This window comes from Dicentrarchus labrax, unplaced genomic scaffold (genome assembly GCF_905237075.1).
Source record: "Dicentrarchus labrax unplaced genomic scaffold, dlabrax2021, whole genome shotgun sequence".
Taxonomy (NCBI): domain Eukaryota; kingdom Metazoa; phylum Chordata; class Actinopteri; family Moronidae; genus Dicentrarchus; species Dicentrarchus labrax.
This window is the reverse complement of record NW_026136705.1, coordinates 18943885-18971522: the sequence shown is the minus strand read 5'-3', so window position 1 is coordinate 18971522 and position 27638 is coordinate 18943885. Positions and strand designations below refer to the sequence as shown.

The 27638-nt window shown below is 40.4% G+C and overlaps 1 protein-coding gene across 23 annotated transcripts in view; it reads left to right on the top strand.

Moving 5' to 3' along the window:
* Positions 1-27638, top strand: part of nbeaa (neurobeachin a) — an 87694-nt gene that overhangs the window by 17474 nt on the left and 42582 nt on the right. For all 23 annotated transcript variants that reach the window (XM_051400702.1, XM_051400692.1, XM_051400703.1 and 20 more), the window contains exons 2-11: positions 9582-9813; positions 12782-12882; positions 14956-15051; positions 15348-15469; positions 17786-17912; positions 19064-19183; positions 20057-20203; positions 25214-25411; positions 26558-26691; positions 27415-27523. In XM_051400702.1, coding sequence (XP_051256662.1) covers positions 9582-9813; positions 12782-12882; positions 14956-15051; positions 15348-15469; positions 17786-17912; positions 19064-19183; positions 20057-20203; positions 25214-25411; positions 26558-26691; positions 27415-27523 — 1386 coding nt within the window. The remainder of the gene's footprint in view (positions 1-9581; positions 9814-12781; positions 12883-14955; positions 15052-15347; positions 15470-17785; positions 17913-19063; positions 19184-20056; positions 20204-25213; positions 25412-26557; positions 26692-27414; positions 27524-27638) is intronic.

Here is a 27638-nt window from a genome sequence, read left to right as displayed (position 1 = left end):
TTATGCATTCACTTTTCCCATATGCCAAATTAAGGCATGAAATGGTGCATGCCCACATAGCTAATTTTGCACTCAGTCATTATGGCTCATACATAAACTGTATTTTTAGAACATCATCGAGCTCTAGTCTACATCAAATGTTCAGTTTAGAATTTCTCACCTACAATCTGTCCTATTTAGTTTGTAAACTTTCCCCAAGAGCTTTTTCAAAATGTATAACTCTGAGGATTTCTGATGATTTAATTTCTTTGCAGTTCTTTGATCTTTTATTTTATGTATCAGTGCAAAACACGAGTATACACTCATTCTACAGCTTTGGGTTTACTTTACAGCATTGTTGCTTGTAGTCCATTTCAACCCAAAATTTGTTGTAGGCTTAATAAGGGAACAAACAAACATGAAAAAAAATGCAAATCCTGATCCAAGAGTACAGCAGATAAGCACTCTAAACCAAACCTTTAGCCCAGCTTTTTTTCTCCCATTTGCTCTGTTTCAGCTCTGTGATTGGATGGCTTATGTGTGAGAGAGAAGTGAGAGGGATGAGAACAGTGTTGATGTCAAAAAGGAAGTGTGGTTTCTGTATAGAGCCGCTGTATACGGCTGACGTATCAGCCTTTAATGAACTGCCATCTGCACTCTTCTGGTGGGAAAAGGCAATGCGTGTATAAAAAATGCAAAGCAAATGTTGTTTGGCTTGTTGTAGTTTTTATTGGCTTTTTGAAAACTCTGAAGGCCTTTTTTTCCCCTCTGATGGTGATTAATAGAAGTATAGTATAAAAACCAGCGTTGTGTAGGGGGAAGATGGAAGGAGGTGCAATACAGACCCGTCAGTCTCTGTCCAATCATTGAGAGTGGTTGGATGAATTTGTCAGTTCCCCACAATCCATTAGGTTTTTCTTACACATATATACGTACATGGCATGAACAGTATTGTAATTATATTCCAAATCAGAATGTTTTTCAGTTTTTCACAGCAATGCTTTTAGCTAAATGCTAAAATGCTCACCATGACAATACTAATATGTCAATACATGCTAAGATATGTTAATTAGCACTAAGTACAGCTGTGGTTGTTGGGTATTGTATTAGTTTTTTAGGTATTTGATCTAAAACTCATGAATTAATTGTAATTTTGACCTGATGCGCAAGTAGGATTAATCTTCTGGGGACCATGGAAGGCTGTGCAAAGTCCCATGGCAATTTATCGAAAAGGTAATTATATTTCAATCTGGTGGACCAACAATACTATCACAAGAACCCCACAGCTACTGTGGCTTATAAATATTAAGCAGTTTGCTATATTATGTATCATTTTAGACCAGTGGCTCTCAAACAGGAGCCTGTTAAGGGGGTTAGACTGTGATTTCATTGGCTAAAAGTTAGCACAATGAGAGAATGTATAACTGTGACTATTCTGTTTGTAGTTACCACACTCTACAGTTTAGACAAGTTATGGAATAACTAAATCTTATCAGATGGGGACTACATCTTAACAAATACACTTTTTCTTGTGTATATATTTGCGGGTCACTAACACCAAAAGGGTATTGCACATGAGTTCACATTCACCCATGTTATGACATAAAATCTAGATGCCACCATTCGTAAAACAGAAATAGTATTTAGAATTTAATTGATTCATCACCTATGCATAATGTAGCTTAGCTTGCAGTATGGATCCTCCAATGATGCTACATATGCTGGAAATGCTTTTGCAGTTTTTATGGCGGTGAGAAGCATTTGCGGTCTACATCAAACATTCCTTATGAAGTTCTGATATTACATATTATCGGCCCTCACCACTACCACTACCACACACACACACACACACACACACACACACACACACACACACACACACACACAAAATACACAAAAACCTGCCTTGCTTGTACTGGCCTAAACCACCCTTACATCCCCAGTGTGGATTTACGTAATCATTGGTGTATTTTTGCAGTGTGTGTTGAAACCTTGTTTTTCTCTGCGTACTTCCTAAAGCTGCTCTGCTGTGATTTCTGCAGCGTACTTGACTTCTCTCTTCCTCTCTCCCTGTAAAGTCTGAAGTAAAAGCCCTACACAACAGCTCTTCTTAGATATTCCATACACTCATGGGTGATGGGGTTTATTTTGCTGACTCGTGTGTGTGTGTTGACTTCGTGATTGTGACGACGTTGCTCTGAAAAGGGTTTCGTGAGTTGGGGGCTGTGTCCCGTCCCATCTGCCATCTGTGCAGATACTGGTACAAAGACCCATGGGAAATGCAGTCCAGGGGGCGCCCCCTCCTTTCCTCTGTGTCTGCAGGCTACAGTCAGTCAACATGTCAGTGTTAATCACAATCACAGTGGGAGAGACAGAGACGCATACACTACCCTTTTCCATTCAAACTCCTCACTTTCTTTCTGTTCTACTCTCTATCACACTAACAGTTTTCCATATTTACTAACCTGGGGCTCCAGTTAATATTTTTTTCTTATTATCCATTTATCTAATGATTCTTTTTTTGAGGGTTTCAATTAATTATTTAGTTTTTAATAATTGTTCATTGTTGTCCCAGAGCCTGAGATGATGTCTTGAAATTGCTTGTTTTATCTGCCCAAAACCCAAACGTGTTCAATTAACAAGGATATAAAGCAAAAATGCTCACATTTGAGAAGCTGTAAAGCCAAAGATGACATAATACAAATTATTGTTTGTCTGACCATCAGTCCAAAACCCAAAGATATTCAGATTAGTACCATGTGACGCAATGAAAAGTAGAAAATCCTCACTCATAAGAAGGTGGATTCGGCAGATTTTTGGCAGTTTCGCATGACAAATGACCGAAACCATTTAAAATTGTAGATGCTTGAATTGATAAATCAATTTATCAGCTAATTGTTTCAGTGCCTCACTGACTGTCAAATTTTTTCGCTCTAAATATTCTTGTCACCCTTGTTTGTAAAGCCCAAACCGATCCTGTGCCCTGGAAAACCAAGATTATGAGAAGTTTATCCCAAATATGAATCTGAGCCAGTGACAAAATTAACCGCTGCTCTTATCAATGCTGTTTACAAAAAATGAGGTCATGCAGGAAACAGAACGTGGATTATTGAGTGTTTAGTGGCCAGTTTATCCCCAGTGTAATCCATATCTTTTTTAGAGATTTGCTATGGTCATCATCGAAGCACTAAACCCTCCATTGCACATTGTCAGGCTGTGGGCAATAAAATCGCTCTGCTGTCCTGATAAGAAAGCACAATAGCATTCAGCCGCCCTCATTTTCTTTTTCGCTCCCTCAAACACACACACGTACACACAGACACACACGTACACACAGACACACACAGACACACACACCTCCTGCCCCTTTGCAGTTCACACTGTTCATTCTCTTGTTTGCTTTTCTCCCTTTCGTCTCCCTCTCTCGTTCCCCATTTTTTCTCTTCTCTCTCCTTCAATTTTGCTCTCCTGCGCTCCGTTGAGCCCTCTTGGCGAAGCGTTAAGTGTATAATCTGTGATCTCATGTCTAGATGGGCCTCTCGTCTCCTCACTCGCTCGGCGCACAAAGGGACTGAATGGCCGCGGCTCACTCAGGGGGACACAAATGAGTAATGAGCCACACACACACACCCACACACAAACACACACACCAAACAAACACATTCACAGCCCCGCACCTCTCCAGCGCACTCCCAGGGGCTTTGAAGTTGCATATTGATGATGCCAGCTCTAAAGGCTCAATTGAATGTGCAGAGCCAGAGGAGGTGGCTATTGACCATCCACTCGCCTCTCTGACCTGTCATCTCTGACAACTGTAATGAGCAACAGGTGCCTCTTTTTTGCCAGCTTTGGCCTTGAGAGTCATCCAATATTCAACAGTCAGTCATAGTAATCAGCCGCCGTAATGGCTCGTTTGATGTGCCATCACAGCACTACATAATGGTTGTGGTGGGTCTGTGAGAGATCATTTTCAGTTAAATAATCATAATTTTAATTATTGTTGCACCTTTCAGAATACCATTGAGAAAGTGGTGTTCAAAGGCTAAAAACTGATGAGGTGAAACTGAGTAGTATACATAAAAGGCAATAGAAACAACAACAGAAATAACATATACATAAATAGGCTCATACATTGTAGAGTGTCAAAATACTTATTTTAGCATATGGCCAAATTGTCTCTTTATAAAAGAGATAACTCAATGTGAAAAAATAGGCTTTTTTTTTACTTTTTACAATGTCACTGCAGAAGAAGTACAGTTGTAAATAATAAAATTAATGACAGCTGAATTCCGTTTAGCTGCTTCAGTTTCAAGGTCCTGGTATTGTGCATGCCGACTCACTGTCTTACTTAGACACTTGAATAAATGTTAATGTTATTGGTAAAACTGGTGGGTTTTTTATTTTCTTTTAAGGTTTGAAATCTTTCTGAAACCTAACTAAGGTACCTGGTAGACACCCCATTCTGGTACAAACACTGAAAACAATCTGTGTGTTAACATTTTTTTTTCGACAAGTGACCTCTTGTGTTCTTACACTGTCCTCTATAGTGCTGCAAAACCTCTTAGAGGGAAGGTAAGAGTGTTCATAATGATGAACCTACAGACAATAAGCACTTGAATCTACAGCTTACCTTGGGTTTACAGAGTTTTATAGCGAATTTCAGCTCATTGTTTAGCTCTCCAGCCAGCAACTTTAGTGTTTTGGTTTACTCTCATTCTTCTCATAGTGTCATTTTTGGCCAGAGCAAGCAGTGCTTTGTCACTGTTTTCAGTGAAAAAGCTCTATAAACACACACAGAGAAAGTTATCAGTGCCCAAAACAATCAGTTATTACACTGGAGGTGGAAGATTATAAAACTCTTAAATATTAATCATATTATAACAGCTATATAGGTCATTTTCATTTCTCAAGGCAATAACAAATGACCTATGAAGCAGGTATGATTAAGACTTGTCGGGATAACAAAATGCACACAGTAATTGACACAGGTGGTACTAATAACATTAACTATGTCTTGGTTCTATTCAAGTGTCCCAATAAGCTGTGACAGTGTGCCAGCATGCAATATGCCATGACCCTGAAACTGAAGCAGCTCAATTAAATTCTAACATCATTAATTTTATTATGAATACCTGTGCTTTTCTTACTCCGATATATCAAAATGTTCTCAGTTGAAAAGGCCCGTTGCCCTTAGAGCAACTGAGAACTGATTCTGAGCAGTGTGGTGAGAAAGGGTCAGACGGACAGAGGGAGTGTTTGTTTTACCAACCTCTTTCGAGAGCTGGTTTTGGCTGGTCGAGGTGCCTGCTCATATAAGCTCTTTGTGGTGTGAAGACGGTCCTGGCACTGACCCCCCCCCTCCTCAAACTCCCACCTCCCCAACACAGCCAGAGTGATGCCAAGCTGAGTGCCAGCTTCCTTCAGGGTTTTGAATTAGCAGCACTGCAATGCTGGTCAGGGCAGAAATAGAAACGTGGGAAGAGGGAGGAAAGGTAACACATAAGTGTGCAAGTACAGAACTGATTACATGAAATAATGCAATTTTAAAAAACAACTTTTATGATGACTGCAAATGGAGAGTGAAAAAGCAAAAAAGAGTGGTGTCTGGCAGACAGACAGACAGACAGACAGACAGACTCTCAAACCCATAAATACTCAACAATATGAGGAGATGAGTCATCCGTGATAAGTCCAGTGGGAGATACATTTCAGACTGTTGCTGAAAGTGTTTCAAGGTTAACATACGCAATGCTCTGAAGCAAGAAGTAAAGTTTTATTTCTAGTCATAACACTAGGGATAATTATATTTCAATATTGTACAGTCTTAAATGTTTTAGTTCCAGTGTTCTGCATGTTCTGTCATGTTTAGGCGTATAACACACATTGATATGCATCAGCCCCTAAAACCTGTCGAATGTTCATAACAGTAAGATGTTGTCACTTCCGTAGCAACTGCATGACACTGGTTGTTTGACTCATCCACTAGTCTCTGTGCTGTTTTTTTGTTTTTTTTTGTGAATGGAACATGAGTGGTGCTTGGGGAGCAATCCCTGTCATAATGCTGCCAAAACAAACGTCTTCGACCGGTTGCCAAGAAGACAGTGAGGTCAGTGCTCACATAGCCTCAGAGGATGGAGGGGATGGCACTGCCAAGCCCCTTTAGGCGTGCAGTCCCTATTAATGTGTGTGCGCCCCTTAACCACAAGTGTACATGTTGGGGTAGCAAAGGCCTCTTGTGTGTGCTTATTGATGTGATTACCCGTCCCTTTTGTGAGAACTTTCCCAGTAGGTTTCCGAAGCAAAGACTAGGGGTGGGAACTGACATCGTGGACACACAGGGTGGGGTGAAGGGAGAGATCGAAGGTTATAGTGTTTATGCGAAGGAAACATGCCCCCACATAAAACTAATTAGTAAGCTTTTGTCCGTGTGCACGGTGGCGAAGGCGATGGTGCTTGAGTGCGTTCAAGTGTGTTCAAGCTGCTAGTGATCAACCTTATTGCCATCTAGTCAGCATGTTTATTTATACATCAATTAAAATCCCTACTCAAGCAAATAATGGGTGCATAAATGCTCAAGCATCTATCATTTTTATGGGAGCCACATGAAATAGAGAACATATATTTGATGCAAGCGTTTTCATATTGAAGAATATTTTCTCCCACACGCTTTCTTTTTTCCATCTCCCTCCGTCTAGCTTCATGTCTCCTGATGTTATTGGTCCAGGCTGCTCTTGGCAGTGTCACTCAGGTTTTAGTCGCCTTTTCCAGATGTTGCTTCTGGTAGAGGATAGATAAGAATTATCTGGGCACTTCCTTGTTTCTCCCCCCATGTATCGCCTGTGCTCGGCCTCCTTTTTCTCCGTATTGTTGGTCACGAGACCCAATTTGTTGCTGTCGTTTGCATCACCCTTCTCATCTTGCTGTGATGTTCTGTACACGGGTGGGAAGTGTGAGCATAGAGAGATTAGGCTCGTGCTGTACATGTGTAGGTATGCCCTGGGGGCGCGTGTGTTTCCGTGCTCAAGTTGCTGTGTATCTGCGAGCTAGTTTCTACAAAGACTTTCTGCGCTGTCTCCCCTTAAGCTTCCATTGCGTAGTATATCGAGCATCTTCCGACTGGCAGGTTATATAGATGTTGTAGGACGCAGTGGTCCCATGCGAGTTGTATAATTGGGATTCTCAGAGGAGAGGGGAAAATTCGATGTGGGATGAATTAATTCTTCCTCTTTTTATTCCATGCCTTGTTCAGAGGTCCTCTCTAATCTGTGCTAGTGCGTTCGTAGAGTGCACTGGATCAATTCACTTCGCCGAGAGAGAGGGGAGAGGGACATGAGAGGCAGTTAGTCCGTCTGAATAGAGCGGAAGGGAGGAGAAGCAGGTGAAAGAACATGGAGATACACTTGAACAGGAGTTGCTTTAATTACAGTGCCCCAAGTCTAAAACCTGATCAATTACAAGGTGACATTAGTTAAAGGCAAGAAGGGAGCTACAGCTTACAAGGTCTAAACCTTAATCTTAAAGGGCTCACTGAGACCTGTCGATGGGCCAACATGTAATGAATGCTTGTGTTGCTAATGATTTCTGCAGCTAATGTTCCATTTCATGTCAATATTATACATGACCACATTGAAGAGACCATCCTTTGTCCTCGTTCTTCTTTTTTTTTTCATGCAAGGTGCCCCAGCATGCGTCAGGGTTGGGATCGGTTTTATTTCAATTAGTTTCTTTAAAGCAAGGCCATAGTCAGGTTTCCATCCAAATTTAGAACAAAAAAATCCAACAAGATGACATAATTAAAAGAGCTCAAGTCAAGCTTCAATCAGTGGAAAACCATGTAGAAAACTACCTGCATGTTACACACTATACCTATTGAAGGTCCACACTAGTCCTTTAATTTGTGTAACATTACTGAAAAATCGCTCCAGGGAAATAAAAAAATGTGCATAAAAATAGGTGGATGGAAACACACTTAATTAACTTTTGCTGAACAGACACCTTAGGTGACACTCTTAACCTGTCACCTGTAACAGTAGCACAAGTGGAGAAGACTCATAAAATCAGTAAGCTAAATCATAAATATGTTCAGCTAAAGTTTGCTTCATTAGCTTACACTGGCCATCATAAGCTACTGGTCAGACCAAGAGATTATAAATATCTTATAGATTCAACTTTTCATTTGTAAGATGAAGACAGTGTTATTTCCTTTTTCGGAAGTTTCATATTCTCACTATAAATTATTATAGATATGATTGTGTATCTATCACAGTGTAGCAAATCAAGGCTCAGTTATTGTTGTTCAAACCAGCAATGTTGTTGTTTTGTGTTTTTTTGTAAACATGAAAACATGGCATTATCATTTCATTATGATACAAGAGTGTAGAGACAATAATACTGAATTCATTCACAGCCATACTTAAAAAGTTATTTGTGTTTAAAGGTTGTTTAACCACTGACTTTTTTCACTACAGAAATGTCTCAGATAGCAGTGGACTTCTCTCTTCTTTTCATCTCATGGTGAAACATACTGACTGTGCTTGAGTTATGCATTATTTTTTATTCCCTCAGCCTGTGCAGAGACCACAGTCACAGTCACGTTGATCCTGTAGTATGTTCTTTTCTGCTCGTAATCTTTCCTCTGATGCCTTCTCTTAACTTATTATATGTTTCTGTTCCATCTGATTTAATAACCTCAATTGAGCTCTCTTAGCTTGTTGGTTGCCATGGCTACCATTTCCTGGATAGTGTAGTATGCTGAGGCTGAACTGCGTGGGGTATGCTTGTGTTCATGAGGTGCATAAGTGTGTGTGTGTGTGTGTGTGTGTGTGTGTGTGTGTGTGTGTGTGTGTGTGTGTGTGTGTGTGTGTGTGTGTGTGTGTGTGTGTGTGTGTGTGTGTGAGAGAGAGTTAGTTAGTCACAGTGATATGAAGACTGCACTATCACAAGTGATTATAGTGCACCAGCCATTATGAGACAGATCATTTGCACTCGATTTTTTAAAAGTATGGTGTCCTCTGACTAATGCTATGTGAGAGGACAGGGACTGAAATGTGTATTAGTCAGTGTCTGTGTGTGGATGTGTGTGTGTGCTTGCATGGTTATGTCTATGTCTGAGGCAGTAGAGGGGGCCATTTTTATGCCTGCTGTATTTTGAGAGTGATTGTAGTTCACAGAGGAGAGTGCTGCGCTCCTCACATTAGAGAGAAAGCAGAGGAGGAGATGGCATTGTGTGTGTGTGTGTCTGTGTGTGTGTGTGTGTGTGTGTGTACACAGATGAAGGACATTTATTTGTTGCAGTATGTGTGGCCTCCGGCAGAAGAAATGCTTTCCTAACCACAATCAGCATCCATCAGACGCCAGGCTTAGCTCTCCTACAGACAAAAGGTTAAATGCCTCACTAAATCATTCTCTCTTTTTGTTCTCTCTCTCCTCCCACTTTCTTCATCACCCCCCCGCTTTTCCTTTCCCCCGTCCTAACACTTCCACTAACTGCCTTCCTTAACGTCGGTTCCCTGCCCTTTCCTGCTTCCCAAACCTTGCCCCTCCTCCCCTTCCCCTTCCTGTCTTCCTCCTCCTCCCTCTCTCTCTTCCTCACCCTCCTCCAGCTGGTGGGCGGAGAGTTTGACCTGGAGATGAACTTCATCATCCAGGAGGCGGAGAGCATCGGCTGCATGGTGGACTTGCTGTCCCACTGCGAAGTGACGTGCCAGGCCGAGATTTGGAGCATGTTCACCGCCATCCTCCGCAAGAGCGTGCGCAACCTGCAGACCAGCACCGAGGTCGGCCTCATCCAGCAGGTACTGCTCAAGATGAGCACTGTGGACGACATGATCGCAGGTGAGTCTGCACTAATGAGCATGTAGTAAGGCACAATGAAAAAAATGAATGTGTTGAAATCACTATCACAATATTTTTCCAGTATCCATTTACTGTGTATTGGGATATAGCAAATGTGTACACAACCACGTGTAAAATTATTACGTTTAAACTTCTCAAAGTAAAACAAAAACTTCAACAAGGGCTTTTATTTGGACATTTAGAAACTGTCAAAAGGATAACACAATATGATCAAATCATCACAACACCACTCCCCTGAAGCTGTAAGAGAAACACACACATGTTCTGAGAGAGCTTTGTTGATCTTCACGTCTCTTGTGACATATCCTCACACTGTCTTATTGAATCCTTAATATTCATAATAATAATAATATAAATATAATAAAACATTTTCAGCTGGAAATAGAAAACATAGAATACACAACATAAGATTGAAAATAAAACCCACTGATAAATAATAATAAAAATAAATAAATAAATAAAGAATACAATGCATAAAATAAAATAAAATACAAGATTTTAAAAGAAGTGCAGCAATTCAAAGCCAATTGCAAAAAATTGTTTCAGACCTATATCAGGAAATTCAAAGGTAATTATGTTTTCATCACCTTGTTGGGATTTGAAGCTTAGATCTGAGTCCAGGACAACACAGAGACCTCAGATTTAATCCAAGGTGTCAGTTTCCCCAGATTGGTAAACAGTATTTCTCAGACCTTTCTCCTTTTGATGTATGTTTTGAACCAACTTTACAAGACGATTGATTTAGATATTATGGTTAATTGTATTAAACGCTGCACAGGACAAGAATTCAGATGTTATTTTCATCAAAGTTTCTGATTATTTTAATAAAAGCAGGTACAGTGCTGTGGTATGTTTTCAAGCCTGAAATTCCTCCTGGATAATAGTTTATTTTAGAAGAGGAGTTTATTTTGGACTGGAACTAACCCTAACCCTTTTCAAGTATCTTATTTTCGTGGTGTTAAGTGAGTATAAAGGTGTCGCGAAGGTTGTGTGGCATTGCGTTATTTAATTTAGCTTTTCCCACTTATCCACAACGTGCTTGGCTTAGGTAGTGATTTTATCACAAGTGCCTTTCAAAACCACACAAAGAGCTCCTGCATTTAACAGTGGGTTGTATGTGTAGGTGGAAAACAATTGCAGATTGGAAAGAGTAAAAGCCACATGGCATGTCTTGAGACTGCATTCTTGTGTATTGATTTGCTTCTGTTTCTTCTACAGTGTATAGAAGAGTGTTGAGTTTGTGATTGATATTTTAGATGAGACATTTCTGACATTAAACTCTATTTGGAGCTGACAGTATATTCTTTACTTTGGACCTTTTATTCTTCGACTTTGATGTTGTGTTTTTAAGTTCAGATCCAGTAGTTGAAGATTTCCTTCCCTGAATTTTTCTTCACAACAGAACTACTTCATGTGTGCATGTATGTTTGCCCTGTAGTCACACATTCATAACAACCCATCTAAAGCAGATCAATGACCTCAGTATGTTTCTGTGTGCTGCGATTTGTATGGAGGGCTTCATTTCAGAACAGCACATACACAGCCATCTCTTTACATGATCATATTGACCTTGACTTCCCTTTAATGATGCCTCGGAGTGCTTGTCCTGTCCTTCCCTCCCCCCAGTGTCCTCTCTGTCCTACCTACCGCCACAGGATAATGTGCTTTTATAACTTCTCTGACTTATTACTGCTCACCACAACATGGCACACGCTTGCTTAAGTCAAGTTAATGCCAATTCTCACAGACTCCCTTTCTGAACCATAATTCCAACACTTTTTAAAAACTATTTAAAATGACCTACATGGATTGATTGTAGCGAAAAACAGAGCTTAGGGGTTTTGAATCTAGGACATTGTGTATTGAGTTTTCCTCTCGTACCAAGCACCTCAGTGAGCTAGCCTTCTGCTTTATTCCCTATTGCTGGGCTCTGGCTAATGAAATATTGTGGGAAGACTCTATTCATATCTAGCAGGCCTAATGGGAAAGAAGAGCCTTTGTAAGCAGACTGCCTCACTGAGAAGGCTGTGCTGTGCCTCTGTCATATCCACACTGATCTGTTGTGGCTGTGTGAAGTGAAAGTCAGTCAGGCAGAAAGTTCATTTTGACTAAACAAATGTTTTTTTACATAATGTTCTTTTGAATTACCTGCTTACATATTCAGAGGGAAATATTTTTTAAGCCTTGTTTTTGTCAACTTTATGACATGTAGTCATTAAACAAGTTCTTTTGAAGCGTTAGTGAGTTTGTTGACACGTTGTTATTGCCTGTGAATAAATTAATGGAATGGCTGGAAATTTTGGGAAACACACTTAACTTTCTTGCCAAGATTTTCATACCAGTTGGCTTAGCTTAGCTTAGCTTAGTTTAGCTTATCTTAGCTTAGCAGAAATAATAGAAGCAGGAAAAAACTGGCCTGGCCAATACATATATATATATTTTTTTACATTGGTTTTTACAAGGTTTTTTTCAATTATCTGGGAGTTTATTGATTAAGCGTATGGTAATAAATCAGCATTCATTAACAAACCTCATGTACACAATACACGCTGAGCATGTCACTGGTGTCGATATTAGTCAAAGCATTACATGGCTCTTTGTTTGTTTAGCTAGTAGCTGAGAGTACTTGATACACTCAGTGTGTTTGGCCTCATATTACCTGATGTATTATTATATACTAACGTGACAATAAATTACATCGTGGTGCACACAGTCACTGTTTTAAGTAATGCTGTACACAGCAACTCTGCTTGAGATTCTAGGTTGTGTGTATTTTGTGTACAGTGGAGGAGCTCACAGGACTGGGATCCAACACACTCAGATTTCTTTCCAATGACCTCACCATATCTGAGAAGTGTCAGTAGAAGACCTTTCAAATGCTGACTCACACACACACACACACTTGCTCTCTTAAGCTCACTTTCTTCTACTGTGTGTGTTTTTTCAGACCTTCTGGTGGACATGTTGGGAGTCATGGCCAGTTACAGCATCACAGTCAAAGAGCTGAAGCTGCTCTTCAGTATGCTGAGGGGAGACAATGGCATCTGGGTAAGAAAGAACTGAATGAATGGAGGTTTAGGTTGTGTTATGACCACAGTAATATTTTTGCTTAAAAGACAACAAACTCTTGTGTTACATTGACACTGCAAAAAAATGGATAAAAATAACAGTGTTATCATTATTGTATATTGTTTTATGTCATAAATTATTATTTTATTTCATATTGACTGACGTAGCTAGCTGGATATTGATAAAGAGCTGCTTTTCATGATTGGATTTAGTTGCTATTCTGATTTTCTTTAATGACTCAACGGCATATTTTATATTTGAATTAAAAGCAACAGTTTGCTTGATTCGTTCTGGAAAATGCCTACATTTCTGATGATTGTGTCATTATATGTGTGTATATTTTTTAACTGAAATGTTGAAAAGTTTTTCTTTTTCTTGTGTTTAAAATCAAAGGAGACTTGAAATTGACTATTTGCTGCAAAAATGAGATATTTCACTTTTTCACATATGCCAGTATTCTATGATTAATATTCGTGGAAGCTAAATTTATTTTGTACTAGATTAATTATACAGCATGAGTTGTTTGTGTGTCATTAGTCTCAATGCCACTTGGTATGGTTGTGCTAATAGACCAGAATAATAGAGGATGGGTGTGTATCTATGTGTGTGTATGTGTGTTTGGATGGATTTGTGAGTGTATGTCAAGACAAGGGCAATTTAGCTTACGTTTAATGTTTTTTTTTCTCTAGTAATCAATGTTATTAATGCTACAGTGGTTTGACTATGTTATTTTTGTAAGACTAATAGAACCAAGATGAAAAAAAAGCAAAACAGCAACAGCTTGATCAGCTGTGAAGGTGAAACACTCATCCAATAGGTTATAAATTAAGTGAATCCCTTTCCGCAACACATTCTCATCCTCTAAATTCATACAAACTATATCTTCTATTACTAACCGCCAAGCAGCTGCACTGCAGTAAATGCCTTGCTCAAGAACTCATTTATTCTTCCCTTCTCTAACTTATTTCTAACTTTCTCCACCTTTAGTGCAGCCAGCCCAGAAACTGTTCTTATTGTGTGCTGCCCGATATTCATTTTTTTTGGTTATGGTTGTTGTCAGTAGGTGTAAGCAGCTGATTGGAAAATTGTTTCATTAATAATGCCTTAACATCACTTAAACATCAACATGAATCACTCTTACACCTGATTGCGTCAGGTTTTCAAACTAAAAATACATAATGTTACACTCTTTATTGTAGAATCTTTCCTAAATTATCCAATTAAATTGGTGTCTGTAAGAAAATGAGGGAAGAAATACACCATTCAGTTGCTGATTCATGCTTACTTTTAGAGCTGCAATGCCGAGTTTACTTTAAGTACCTGTTAATGAGATTGGTATAAATTCCACTTAAAGTGCTCCTTGTTGTCATCCTCTTAACTGCTCCCTGTAGTTTGCTGATTGGCCCAGCTTCCTGGGGTTTAGTTCACTCAGAGTGGATGTTTTAAAACCAAATTGTGGACATTTAGGGTGGTTTTGGGAGGCTAAACCTTCTCCTCTGCCATCCTAGCTCACTGGCTGGGTGTGAGGCCTTGGCAGCTGCTGGCAGCCACTAGCTAAGTCAATATACCCTAGTCTCGTCTCGTCAATCTCCTCTCTACTCAAGCTCCAGGACAACTGCCATCAACAACCCCTGGTCACTGATCAGTGATCCACAGCAAGGCCATCATCTATCCCTTTAGCCCTCTCTCCATACCTCCTCTGTCCAATAACTATCACCAACTCATCCACCTCACCACTATTTCCCTGTCCTTTCCAATTTCTCCTCCCCTAGCAGCCCTCTCAAGAGACAGATCGATTAGGGGTTGCTATGGTATTGATGAGGTGTTGTGGGGGAGGGCGGAGGTGATTGAAGAGTTATTGATCCAGTGGGGTTGTGGTAGAGATGTGATGTCACGCCATGTTTTTTTTTTATAGTCTCTCCTCTGTGCCTCTGATAATCGGCATCTGTCACATAATAATGATCAAATCACTTTCTTCTCTCCTTCTTTCTTTCTTTCTCGTCTCCTCTCGTCTCCTCTCCTGTCGTCTCGTCTCCTCTCCTCTCCTCTTAGCCAAGACATGCTATCAAGCTCTTGTCGGTGTTGAACCAGATGCCTCAGAGACATGGTCCTGATACCTTCTTCAACTTTCCAGGACGCAGTGCAGCGGTGAGACTGACCATTATAAAAACTCTCACACACACACACACACACACACACACACACACACACACACACACACTTTAGCACCATTCTTAAAATAATTGTCAAATTTACTCTATGTGCACCCAAATCGCTGAAGAGTCTTTCGTCCATCAGCCTGCATTCTTTGTTGCAGTCAGCACATCCTAATTGGCACTTTGCTCCGCCAGTGCAAGGAGCTGAATGATGAAAAGAAAGTAATGACTGATATTGATTGTTATAAACATTGCAAGAGCTGATCTGATGTGTGTGCCCTCCCCCAGGCCATAGCATTGCCGCCAATTGCCAAATGGCCTTACCAGAACGGATTCACTATCAACACTTGGTTCAGACAGGATCCACTCAACAACATCAACGTGGATAAAGACAAACCGTACCTCTATTGGTGAGTAGAATACCTTTCATATTACATAATACAGTAAAAATAAATACTGGGACTGAAAACGTCTTTTACAACATCATAAAACATGAAAGAACGTTTTGAAGTTAAATGAAACACTCACTCTTCAACACTTCAGCACCATCAGAATATTTCTTTCGGACATAAATCTTTAATTTCTTGGCCCATTTTGTTGACTCAATGACATCACATCGATATTTTTGCCAGCGCAGTTAGAGAGGAGCTTCATAGAAGAAAAGGAGTCGAGAAAACATCAGTAGTAAACATAGGGTTTTTATGTCAGTCCTTCAGGATCACAGAGGAAGGGTTTCTTTGTGGATTCTCCATTTTCAGCAGTCATGCAGAGATTGCAAAGACAAAAAGAAAGAGAGAAGCAAACAGAAAAATACTGCAAAAGATGCAGAAATACCAGCCTCTCCACTGACAGTTGTCCTTACTGTAATGCAGCACATCTTTAAGATATGAGACTTTTTTTCCTGAAGAAGTGAGAGTTACTTCTTGTCGACTGTACAAACAAACCCCCCTGCTTCTGCTTTTACTATTGATCCGAGCAACGAAATGCACACAGCTGATTAATGCAGGTTCAAGCCTGTTCCTTTTGGGTGTCAAAAGGCATTCTGGTTAAAGTAAGAAGAAACTAACTGAAGTGAACGTGAATGAAGCAGGTTGAGGGAGCTGTGATTAATCACCGTATGAGAATACACATAGACTGCAGGCCTAGTTATCTCAGAGATCCCAGATGGTGGAGCTAAAGCAAAGGTCATAAGACAAAACATTGTATTGTTTTATCTGTGAATTATTTATTCTTGTTGAACAATTAATAGTTTAGTTTATCTAATGTCTACTCTCTGTCCTGAGTGCACTCTTCTAGTTTTTATTCAGACCATGAGTTCCTTTACTGAGGCTCGCCAGATAATAAACATCTAACTCATCAGACTGAATGACATGGACAGGAAGTTAATAGATAAACAGATAATGAATTAGAACATAACTTTAAATGTCAAGGCACTCGAGTGTGCTGCTGGTTGGACTTCTGCTCGTCATGCAGCTCTGGACCTCGCTGGCCTCGAAGATAACGTTGTAAGTGCAAGCCGTTAGCAACTATGAAGCTTCATTATCTTTGACCTTTTATTTAATTGAACTCCTTTACTCCGCTGCTCGGCTTCTTCCCACCTCTTCGCTCCGTGACGCTAACCAGCAGCGTTCTTCACCCCCTCCCCTCACTGAGCCAAACTCTGATTCATTATGAACAGAAAGGTTTTGCTTAAGAATCAGGGAGCCAGTCCTCTACAGGAAGGATGACATGCATCCGTATATTCTCTGGATACCATCGCGAGAGATAAGTGTCAGGATGTAATCCTGTTTCCTTAGTAACCGTTTGTCAGGTTGTCATAATTGTAAGGAGCGAGAGAGGGAGGGTTCCCTCCTCTCCTCTGGCCCAAGTCTTATCGTCTTCCTCCAGATGCAGCTGCTACTCTAGCCGCCTGTCTGATAGAGGCCTTCACAGCTGCAGGAAGGCCGCGATAACACACTGTTTCCACTCCTAATGTGTACCAGGGATTCACTTGAGAGGGATTTATATCTGCTTTCTGGCTCTGCTATGTGTGTGATCCTTCTGGGCCTGTTTTAGAATTGAAATCTGTCTTGTTGTTTTGTGAAGAAGCTTAGCTGCGAGACTGGGTTTTTTTTTTTTACGTGAAGGTTACAAATGCAGGGAGAGAAACATTATGGTGGAAAAATGGAGGGAAGGGGATTAGTAGTGTTTTTCTACAAACCTGTGATCTGGGACTCCTGGTGCTGCTGCAAGAAAATATTCCTGAAAATCATGATGGTACTGGCTTAAATAATGCTATATGTGAGTGTGAAAGTTGCTCTGCTTGTATTTTAGTTGGCAGGATTTCTTTTTGTACAATTGTATCTGTAAAAAAATGGATGAATTTCCTTTGTTGTAGTTGATCTTTTGCAGTTGTAGTGGTAGCTTCCAGAAACAAAAACATTGTGGTATTTACAATGAAGCCACTCTGTCAAATCAAACCAGACAACATGGTTGAAATGTAATTTATTTGACAAATGTAATATCACTTCAAAAATGTCAAGTCATTCAGTTTCACTAAAATCTAATGAAATGGTGAACATGTATTTAAGTCACACAGAAATTCAAATGTTGCACCATTCATCAAGAAGTGCAATAATTAGTTTTAATTTAGAACTATTTTTTTAATTGAAATAGTTGTATATAAAAACAGATCTGAAATTGATAACAAACTGAAATGAGTGTCACTCTTTCTGATTCTCTTGCAGTTTTCGCACTAGTAAAGGAATAGGTTACTCTGCTCACTTTGTTGGAAACTGTCTCATCGTGACATCGTTAAAGTCAAAAGGAAAAGGCTTTCAGCACTGTGTGAAATATGATTTCCAACCCCGCAAGGTAAGAAAACACACACCCACACACACACACACACAATATTTTTTATTCAGAGTTTGGTAATCTTGTGCCACTTGTTAGATGAGACAGCATCAGGAGTGTGTTGCTGCTCTCTTCTTGTATCTTGCGCTCGCTTGGAGTATGGATGAGTTTAGATAAGGTCTGTCAATTAAGACCTGCACACTGCCCCTCTACCGCACTGTCAGCAGTGTGCTACTGTCCTGCACACACACACACACACACACACACACACACACACACACACACTGCATGCACACACAAACACATGCAGGTACACACACATTGAGTTGATGAGATGGCCTTCTGCAGGTTTTGCTGACCCAGTAGAATCTCTGCATTGCCTAACAAAGTTCCCAGTGGTTCCATTTGATCAATTTATAAGTCACCATGTCTCACAGCATTCTGTCCACTGTGGGCATGTGTTAATGTGTGTGTGTGAGTGCTTGCATACACTTGTGGTATTGTCCACCACTATGCATACACCAGCAAAATCTCTAGCCCCCCTCCCTCCCTCCCCACTCCTTTCTCCAGGGAACCTGTGTGCATTGTCATCAGGGAAGATGATTTCTGATCAACATATACACATGCACACTATTAATGGCTTTGGAAGACAGTTCTGGTGAATGAACGAGGTTAGCATGTTGCAATCTTCCACGTTAGCTAACCCTCTCATAAAGAGCTACTGCTGTTAGTAAGACTTGAATTTTGACAAAAACATCTTGATACAAACATATAGTGGTTGACTAAAAACTTCTAAAATGAATCACTGCACAGCAGGAGGTTTGTATCAATAATCTTCAAAACATTGTGTTGCTTCAGCAGATCTTCCTTATGGTGGTCTAGTCAATATAATGAATTTGGCCATCAGCAGTGCACGGTAAAAAATAATATACAAAAACTTCATCAATAGTATAGATACGGTAAGGCAAGCAACACCTTTCAAACACAGAGGCAATTCAGAGTGTTTCACAATAGGTAAAGAAATTAAAAATAATTAAGATATGGCAGTGTTTGCGTAAAAAACACCAGAAATGGCAGAAAACATAACAGTTCTGAAGAGAAACTGCCACTTGGAGTGTATTTTTTTATTTATCGTCTTGTGTCTTTCTGAATGTGTTTTTTGTATTTTTCAGTGGTACATGATCAGCATCGTCCACATCTACAATCGCTGGAGGAACTCCGAGATCCGTTGCTATGTCAACGGTCAACTCGTCTCCTACGGCGATATGGCCTGGCACGTCAACACCAATGATGTAAGGACACCAATAGAGGGACAGAAGCATTGTGTTCTTATATGCACTGGTCTTTATTAAGATCAGTTACATTGAATATTTTAGAAAAACACATTTGGGGTCATTAAGAAACTGTCATAGAGTTGGAGACGGTGTTGCAGAGTCAGTTATGGATATTGAAGTTATTATTCTGCAGCGTCTGGTTCAGAAAAGTTTTGCTCCCAGCCTCAGAAATCCAGTATTGGTTTGGCTCCACTTACACTTCCCTCCTATTGTGATATTGGCAAACATTCGAGATTTGCCCTCTGCAGTCGTCAGCTGGGCCAGAGTTGCCCTTGGGCCTCGATCCAGCACAGCTCACCCAAACTCCAGCTTCAAACTTTCCTGTTTAGCAGGGGACAAGTAGCCTGACCTCTCACTGGCAGCAGAGCCTTCATTACACTTCCTCTCTGGTTGGCTCTTGACATTGCTGCAATTACAGAGGACTGGTGTTATTCTCTGTAAGAAATTCCTCAACCTTGGGGTAAAATGTTCACGCGGCACACCGAAAGACTCGTAAGAGAAGGAACTACGGTAAAAATGTGTCGATGCTATCAGAGTTTGTTTTGTCCCGAAGGCTGAAGATAAAACTTATTTCATCACTTTGAAGAAGCAGAAGAGTAAAGATCTCATTGTGATTAAGGCTATCACAGGGATGGAGTAGATGAAAGGCGACCGGACAGAAAGAATGTAATAGCAGGTGATGGCAAAGTTGTAACAGAGTGATTAGAAACAGGCAGCTATCAAAAGTGAATCTGTTTTTCAACATCCCGCCATGTTCATCACCACAGAATGACATGAACTTATTTGTCCTTATGATAGCTAAATGTTTCTTGTGTTCTACCTTCTTTTCAGAGCTATGACAAGTGTTTCCTGGGTTCATCAGAGACAGCGGATGCTAACAGGGTGTTTTGTGGTCAGCTTGGAGCCATTTATGTATTCAGTGAAGCTCTCAACCCAGCTCAGATCTTCGCCATTCACCAACTTGGCCCAGGATACAAGGTGAGACAGCACCCACATACTACTTTATCACCCACTGTACTGTATATTCTCTGTCCGCTTTACAGCGCATCAATGTCATGCATTGTTTGGCAGGCAGAATATCCTGGCAACCTAAGCATCAACAATGTTACTTAATGCTGTCTTTGCCCGTTCACATTGTCAGCTAGAAGTAGTCGAGGCCATCAATCATTCTTGGACTGTCAATAGCAAATATAGCCTGTACATTGGTACCAGGGTGCCCTTGTGGTTGGAAGGTTGAGGTTTTTGTTGTCAGTTAATGTATGGCCTGTACAGAAGGTTTTGCATTTTGTGCATCCTCTCTTATAGTCAGTGCCTGAATTGGACTGAAAAAAAGCAGCCAGTACCCTAATTCAGCACAACCCTAACCCTAACACAACATACCCATAACCCTAATTCTTTTGCAGTTTTTAATACATTTTAACAAAGACATTTTCAGTGCTGTTTTCTTAGCATTGAGATAGATATTAGTTTACACAGAGATGTAGTGGCGTCAGCATTTAGGACTACCTCACGAGCGTTGCTGATTATCCATTCCTTAGATAAACTATTTAAACTGTTTTATTTAGCTATCTATTTTAATCGTTTATTCATTATTTTTAGCTGTCTGTTTCAAGTGTATATGTTACTTTTAGTTATTCACCCTTTAACCAATTTCTAATTCAACTTTGTATCCACTGTTAGCTCACTACTTCCACCATTTAACCTTTACTTTTAACTATTACTATTTGTTTATCTATTTATTTCATCTAACTATTTCATCCATTTATCCATAACTTTTGGCCGACTATTTATTATATTCTATTACATCAGTTGAGCTACTCCACAGTCTGTCCACCGAATCAGAGTACATTATTAGATACTTCCTTTTCTTTTTAGGATTATTAGGATGTATGGAGAAGAAATCTAAAGTTCAGCACTAAAGTAGCTAAAAAGCAAGCATTGTTACATGTATGTACCCCTTTTTTCAACAAGAATACAGAGAGATCCAGTGTACAGTAAAGGAGGCAGAGGTAATCAAAATGTGAAACAGCTTCACAACCTCGATGCAACAAATGTTATTGTCCAAAACCAAGCTTTTGACAGGGGAGCTGTCTTCAGCGAGCTAATCTAATAGGTGCAAGAGCATTTTTCATTTTGATTAATTCTGCTAATGTCAGCCAGAAAGTCACCGCTATCAGTGTACATGTATACTGCTGTTTCAGAAGAGCCAGAAAATTCCAAATTCTCAACAGTACATCATGATGTCGTGCAGCTGAAGACATCTTGTGATTTGAGCGAGGGGCATGGCTGCAATTACAACCACATCCTCTGAACTTACTGCCTACCTAGATTTAAACACATTCTCTGGAGGTTATAGATATGCATCCCTGTAGATGAACAAAATCAGTGTATATGTTAAGTTAAAACAGATGAAGCAGATTGAGATTAAAGGGGCACAACAAAAAAGTAAATGACAACACTATCGCTAAATACCTTCTGGGAAATCACAAATTGATGTTTGGAATTTGCAGTTTGGAAATATATGAGGATTTTGCCTTTAACCCCGGAGTCTAGACACAGAACTTTACGTTCCTGTGGTAATAAAAATTATTCAAATGAGGCTTCACAATATTGGGTGTTGAACACTGATAGCTTTAGAAATCATCTTCTCTGCCTTTTGGCCTGGCTATCGGTGACAGCGCTGAGATGTCACAACACCTTGCCAGCTGTCTGCTTCTTGTTCTGGCAGATTTGCACGCCTCAGGCCACTTACAGCTTGTTTATGAAGGTGTCCAAAGCTGTCAAGATTTCCGCACTGTGAGGCTGCACGGATATCTGAGGCTGCTGATGTGTGCGAACAGCTGCTGGTATTTCAACAGCTCCTTAGAAAGGGTATATACTGAATCAGAAATTTGCTTTTGTTACCAAGACTTGATAAGGTGACACTGGTGGAGAAACATATTGACAACATGTGGAGCACACACAGACTGCATAAGGTCACACAGGAGCACTGAATCATACCATGTGAGTTTCACTTCACGCTCCTTCTCACATCATATAACATAAGGCACGTTTTATACCCACTTTATATACCCACTCCTAATCATCACATGCTTGGAGTGCTGTGTCCCAGCCATGAATACTGATTTCTTTCTCTGTCACAGCCCACAGTTTCCTGGGGCTGATCAGTCAGATGATTGCGTCTCTGCATGGCGCAGAATGGGCAACTCAGATGCCCAGAAGAGACCATTAAATGGCTCAGTTGTTTCAAAGCTGCAGGCCTGGTGCTAGTATTGTAATGATGAGTGTGCACGTTTTTCAGTCAGCTAAAGGAGAACGCCAGTGGGACTCAGCTTGTGTCACACAGCTTCCTGTCTTAATGTGAATATAGGCCGGTCCTTGTTCTCCTGACTTCACACAGATGCTGATGTGTATATGTGACAAGCTGCTCCTGAGGTATTGCCTGATCGGTGTTGAAGAAAACTGCATGTATGCATACTTTACAGCGCACATGTGTATGTGTGTGCGCGTAGCTCCATGTAGCCTCTTGGTCTCAGTCACTGTCAGTGTTACTGTTCGGTAATGAGGAGCACAAAGCAGACAGACACTCTGCTCGCTCTGCTAAACAAGCCTTCAGCACAGTGAGGGTGTTCAAGGTCTTCTTGCTCGACGCTCCTCATGATGGCCGTCACGCTGTGTGTACTGAAAGTCTGTATGTGTGTGTAGTTCAGCACTTCCATGTCCTCATAGTGACAGAAGAGGATGGAACATAACATCTTGTTTTTCTGTGCGGTTTATGGTTAAAAGAAAGTGTATATGTTTGTTCTGTGTATGTCCTGTCATTCACGTGTTGTTGAGTGTGAGTCGCTGGTTGCACTGTTCATCAGGAGTCCAGATGTCCTCATTGCAGAGCACTGCCAGTGGTCTGGCCACAGCGTTATTAATGGACCGTGTGAGTCTATCTGGACCCCTGTATTGTCATGTTTCTGTGTGTGTTTTTGTGTGCACATGTGACTTGTGTGTATTTGACAGGTTCTATAAAAGTCTTTTTGTTTTGTGCATTTTAATATTTTAGTATTATATTCCCTAAAAACAGATCTGTATAAGACTTAGAATGAAATGTCCTTAACACAGAATATTGATTGATTGAACTGTCCTAAAAGCTGAATTTGTTTTATTTTTTATTTTTTTTCTTGAATCAGATTTTATTTATTCAGCTTTATTGAACTGCTGGCAAGGTATCAGTACTGAAATTCAAAGTTTCAAATCACTATTGTATTTAGTATTGAAAAATAAATGATAACCTAGATTTGTATTTATTTTAATATTAATTAAACTAATGAGCTGAATGGATTTGTGTGTGTGTGTGTGTGTGTGTGTGTGTGTGTGTGTGTGTGTGTGTGTGTGTGTGTGTGTGTGTGTGTGTGTGTGTGTGTGTGTGTGTGTGTGTGTGTGTGTGTGTGTGTGTGTGTGTGTGTGTGTGTGTGTGTGGTGCTGTTATCACTGCATGCCTCCATCATTCAGCATGGCAACATAAATACAAGCTCACATTTACACAGCAACATCTATACATATGCACAAGTACACACCACAATAAAAGGGCTTACACTGCAAAAAATGTGCATGTTAATAAGCGTATTAATTCCACATTCAGGCTATTCAGTATTTTTTTATGCCGAGGGCCCACTAACCTTCAACATAAACCGAAGAGCAATTTATTTGTGTTTGTGATTGATTATCCTTGCACATGGCTGCAGTATTTTGGGTTACTTTTGAAGGATAAGGTTTTTAACATAGCTGTTTAATTGATTTTTAACAGTGGGTCATCAGCTCTTGTATTTCAGCAAAGTAATAATTCATTATCCAAGCAAGGTTTTCTTGTCACAAGTAATTCTGATAATTGGAGGGAAAGAGAAAATTAAAACTAAGACAATGTTTGAAAACCAATGACTTGCATTCAGCCCCTGGATGGAGAAAAGGTTGTTACACAGTAGAGGGGCCGTTTTCTTCAGAGGTCTCCATTGTGCAAGGCGCTCTTAACTTCAGTGTGAAATTTAGTGCTGCATGGATGAAACTGCTCAGGGCATTTTTTCTACACCAGACATTAGATGAAAGGTTCAGAACAAAACGGGCCTGCAGGTCTGTGAGCAGCCTGGAGGTTTCCTGTGCAGCCAGGCTGATCAAGGCACCTGGGGACCCAGCCGCTCGAAGGGGAGAGCGCCCCTTGCCTGGAGCTGCTGCAAAGGGTGGCAGAGCAACTCGCTGGCCTTTCGTCTGCGGGGCTTCATGTGTGTATCATCACCGCTGCGGGATATATGGACCCATAGACCTTTGCAGACAGACAGATATAGACATAGATGAAGACACACACACACAAAGTGCAACCTACACCTCCTACAATATCTGCATGGAAAAAAACATTTTTCTTTAAGGTAGCCAATGATACAAGGTTTGTGTCTGTTTAGGCATGCCTTAAAATTCTTTACAAGTTTTTTGTATTCTTGGTATGAGCAACTAATATCCGATAAATATTACAAGGCTAATAGTCCATGATAAAGAAACTTTAGATTTCAGAAAGATAAATGCTTAGCAGCGTGTGGTAAAGGTCAAAGTTGGTGTACAAAATGGAATGTAATATTCAGAAATTGAATAACACAAATTTGTCTATTTGTGTCTGTACCCTTTTGTGTGTTTTTTGTTGGTGCACTACAAAGAGAGAAGATAAATTCCGAGCTCTGAGCGCCTCTCTCCCACACATCCGCTCCCCCTCCCCATCTTTTATTCTGGGCTAATTGAATTAGTGCCCGGGTTAGCACTGTGTTCATTAAGCTAATGCTGTGTTGTTTACACACGACTCATGCTGCAATTAAGCAGACTCCATTTTGGGTGTTGAACGTGTACTCACAGACACACACTCACACTTCTCTTGTGTCTGGCCGTGTCATTTGTTGTTCTGATTCAAAGTTTGTCTCACGCGACCTTTGACATCTTCTCTCCCCACCACTGCAGAGCACTTTCAAGTTTAAGTCGGAGAGTGACATCCACCTGGCTGAGCACCACAAGCAGGTGTTGTACGATGGCAAGCTGGCCAGCTCCATCTCCTTCACCTACAACGCCAAGGCGACGGATGCTCAACTCTGCCTGGAGTCATCACCCAGGGAAAACGCGTCCATCTTCGTCCACTCACCACACGCACTCATGCTACAGGTCAGTCCGGCTGGATTCTTTTGAGTGGCTGTTCATCACGCTCCTGGTTTCAGATCTCTGAATCACTGCCACATCTTTTGATTTGTTCAGCAACTCATATATGAATGATTGTGAAATGAAATGGAAGTTCAGTCTGATTATGAAGCTACTTTGTCACCGGGTGACTCACACCTGCCTCAGCTGCAGTTGTGAAAAATCTGTAGTATTTACCCTGCTTGGAGTAGGCTACTGTGGATGTGGGGTTTTACCATAGAAAGACGAGTGGAAAAAGAAATAAAATTCAAAATGCACCTTGTGAAAGACCCCACACCCTGCAATAAATACCAAGATGTCATGAAGTTTTTTTTGGTGAGACTCTCAGCTGATAATTGAACTCTCCCCTGTTGGGGATATTGCTTGCATGATAGTTGTATTTGAGCAAATATCTTTCCAAGTGTCCTTGCTCTTGTTCAAGGTTGGTGAGACTCTGCTTTGATAATAGTGAGTCTTCTTTGTATCTCTTTGTAAAATATGCCTCCTTTGCTCATTGTGTGGAAAATTGCACCAAAAATGTAGGCAACAATTACAAATGACAAGGGCAGCAAGTAAATCCAATTGTATTTTAGTTATACAGTTATTTTAGTTATCTAGTACAGGTTGCACAATACTCTATTTTACAAGTTCAGTTCAGTGAATACGGTGTAACGTGACTAACACAGGTGCCATTTACAGAGCTAAAGAAATTGGGAGTTTTGGCATGATTAAAATTATTTTTTTATTTTTTCCTTGTTGAAATTAAAAGATCTGTATTGCGATACAGGATTAAGAAAATGTATTACATCTTCTAACTTTAAATCGATGAAAATCTGGAAGCTAATGATCAATAGACATTAAACATCAAGGGACAATATGTACATTCATTGTGAAATAACAACTTAGTTCTTCTTACTTCTGACCAATGTAAATTTTTTAGCTTTAATTTCCATTCAAACTTAGTAACACGTAGTAATGCTGTATTTTAGACCAACAGTCGATCTTCTGGTGTATGTCTGTATATGAGAGCAGTTTAATTTCTAATGACACTGAGTGAGTGTGTGATTTTTATCTGTGCGTCTCCGTGTACGTACGTGTCTCTGTCAGCACTAACAGTCCATTTCCGTCCCACAGGATGTGAAGGCCATCGTTACTCACTCCATCCACAGTGCCATCCACTCTATAGGAGGCATCCAGGTCCTTTTCCCTCTCTTTGCTCAGCTGGACTACAAACAGCTCAATGACAGCAGCGTGGACACCACAGTCTGGTGAGTGGTCTATATACATAAATGGAACCCAGTGACTGTGTGTAATATAAACAATATAAATGATTTCTAGTACATTAAATGGACAACAACATCCAAAAATGCTTGTTTTGTATTTTCAAGTGCAACGTGTACTGCAGCTGATCCTGCAATGGATTCAAAGACAAATGAGGGAAAGGGAAAAGAAGAGGCTATAAGTGACATTAGAGAAAGATGAAACTTATATGTGTGAGAATTATCTTCCATCTGAAAGACCAACCTTTGACAATTATGCTGCAGGCTAGAAATAACTGATTATAAAAAGCAGGACATAGTAAGTAAGTGTGAAAGGAAGAAGAGTTATGTGGTTTTCCCCGGAGCGACGAGCAGCTTTTATAAAGTTGGAGTATCTGCATTCTTCTTGCTCCAAGATTGTCCTGATACTGCCTCCATCACATGAGTCTTAATGCAGTTACATATCAGGCAGCATCTCCACATCATGTTAGCTCCAGTCAGACTATTTGTCAAATATAATCAGGACTACAACGATAACAAACAAAAATACACCAGCTTATTAAAAATAAATGAGGGAGAAGGTGAATGTGGGTATTGGGAGAGGTGAAGCAAACATGGAGCAGGTTTTTATTGCCTCTTTACTCACACACTCTAATAGAGAACATGTAGAAACCCATCAAATATTTCCAAGCAGCTTTACGGAAACATGTGTGCACAATTTGTGTGTTGTAGTGCCACTCTGCTGGCGTTCCTGGTGGAGCTGTTGAAGAGCTCAGTGGCCATGCAGGAGCAAATGCTGGGAGGGAAGGGCTTCCTGGTGATTGGATACCTGCTTGAGAAGGTCAGTGAAAGTCCTCCACCATGAAGAGTTTGTGTTGTTGTTGGGTGAATGAAGAGAGTAGCCTTGTGCCCTTACTTACATTAAGTTTTCAATGCTTATAAGGTCTTTGGTTTTA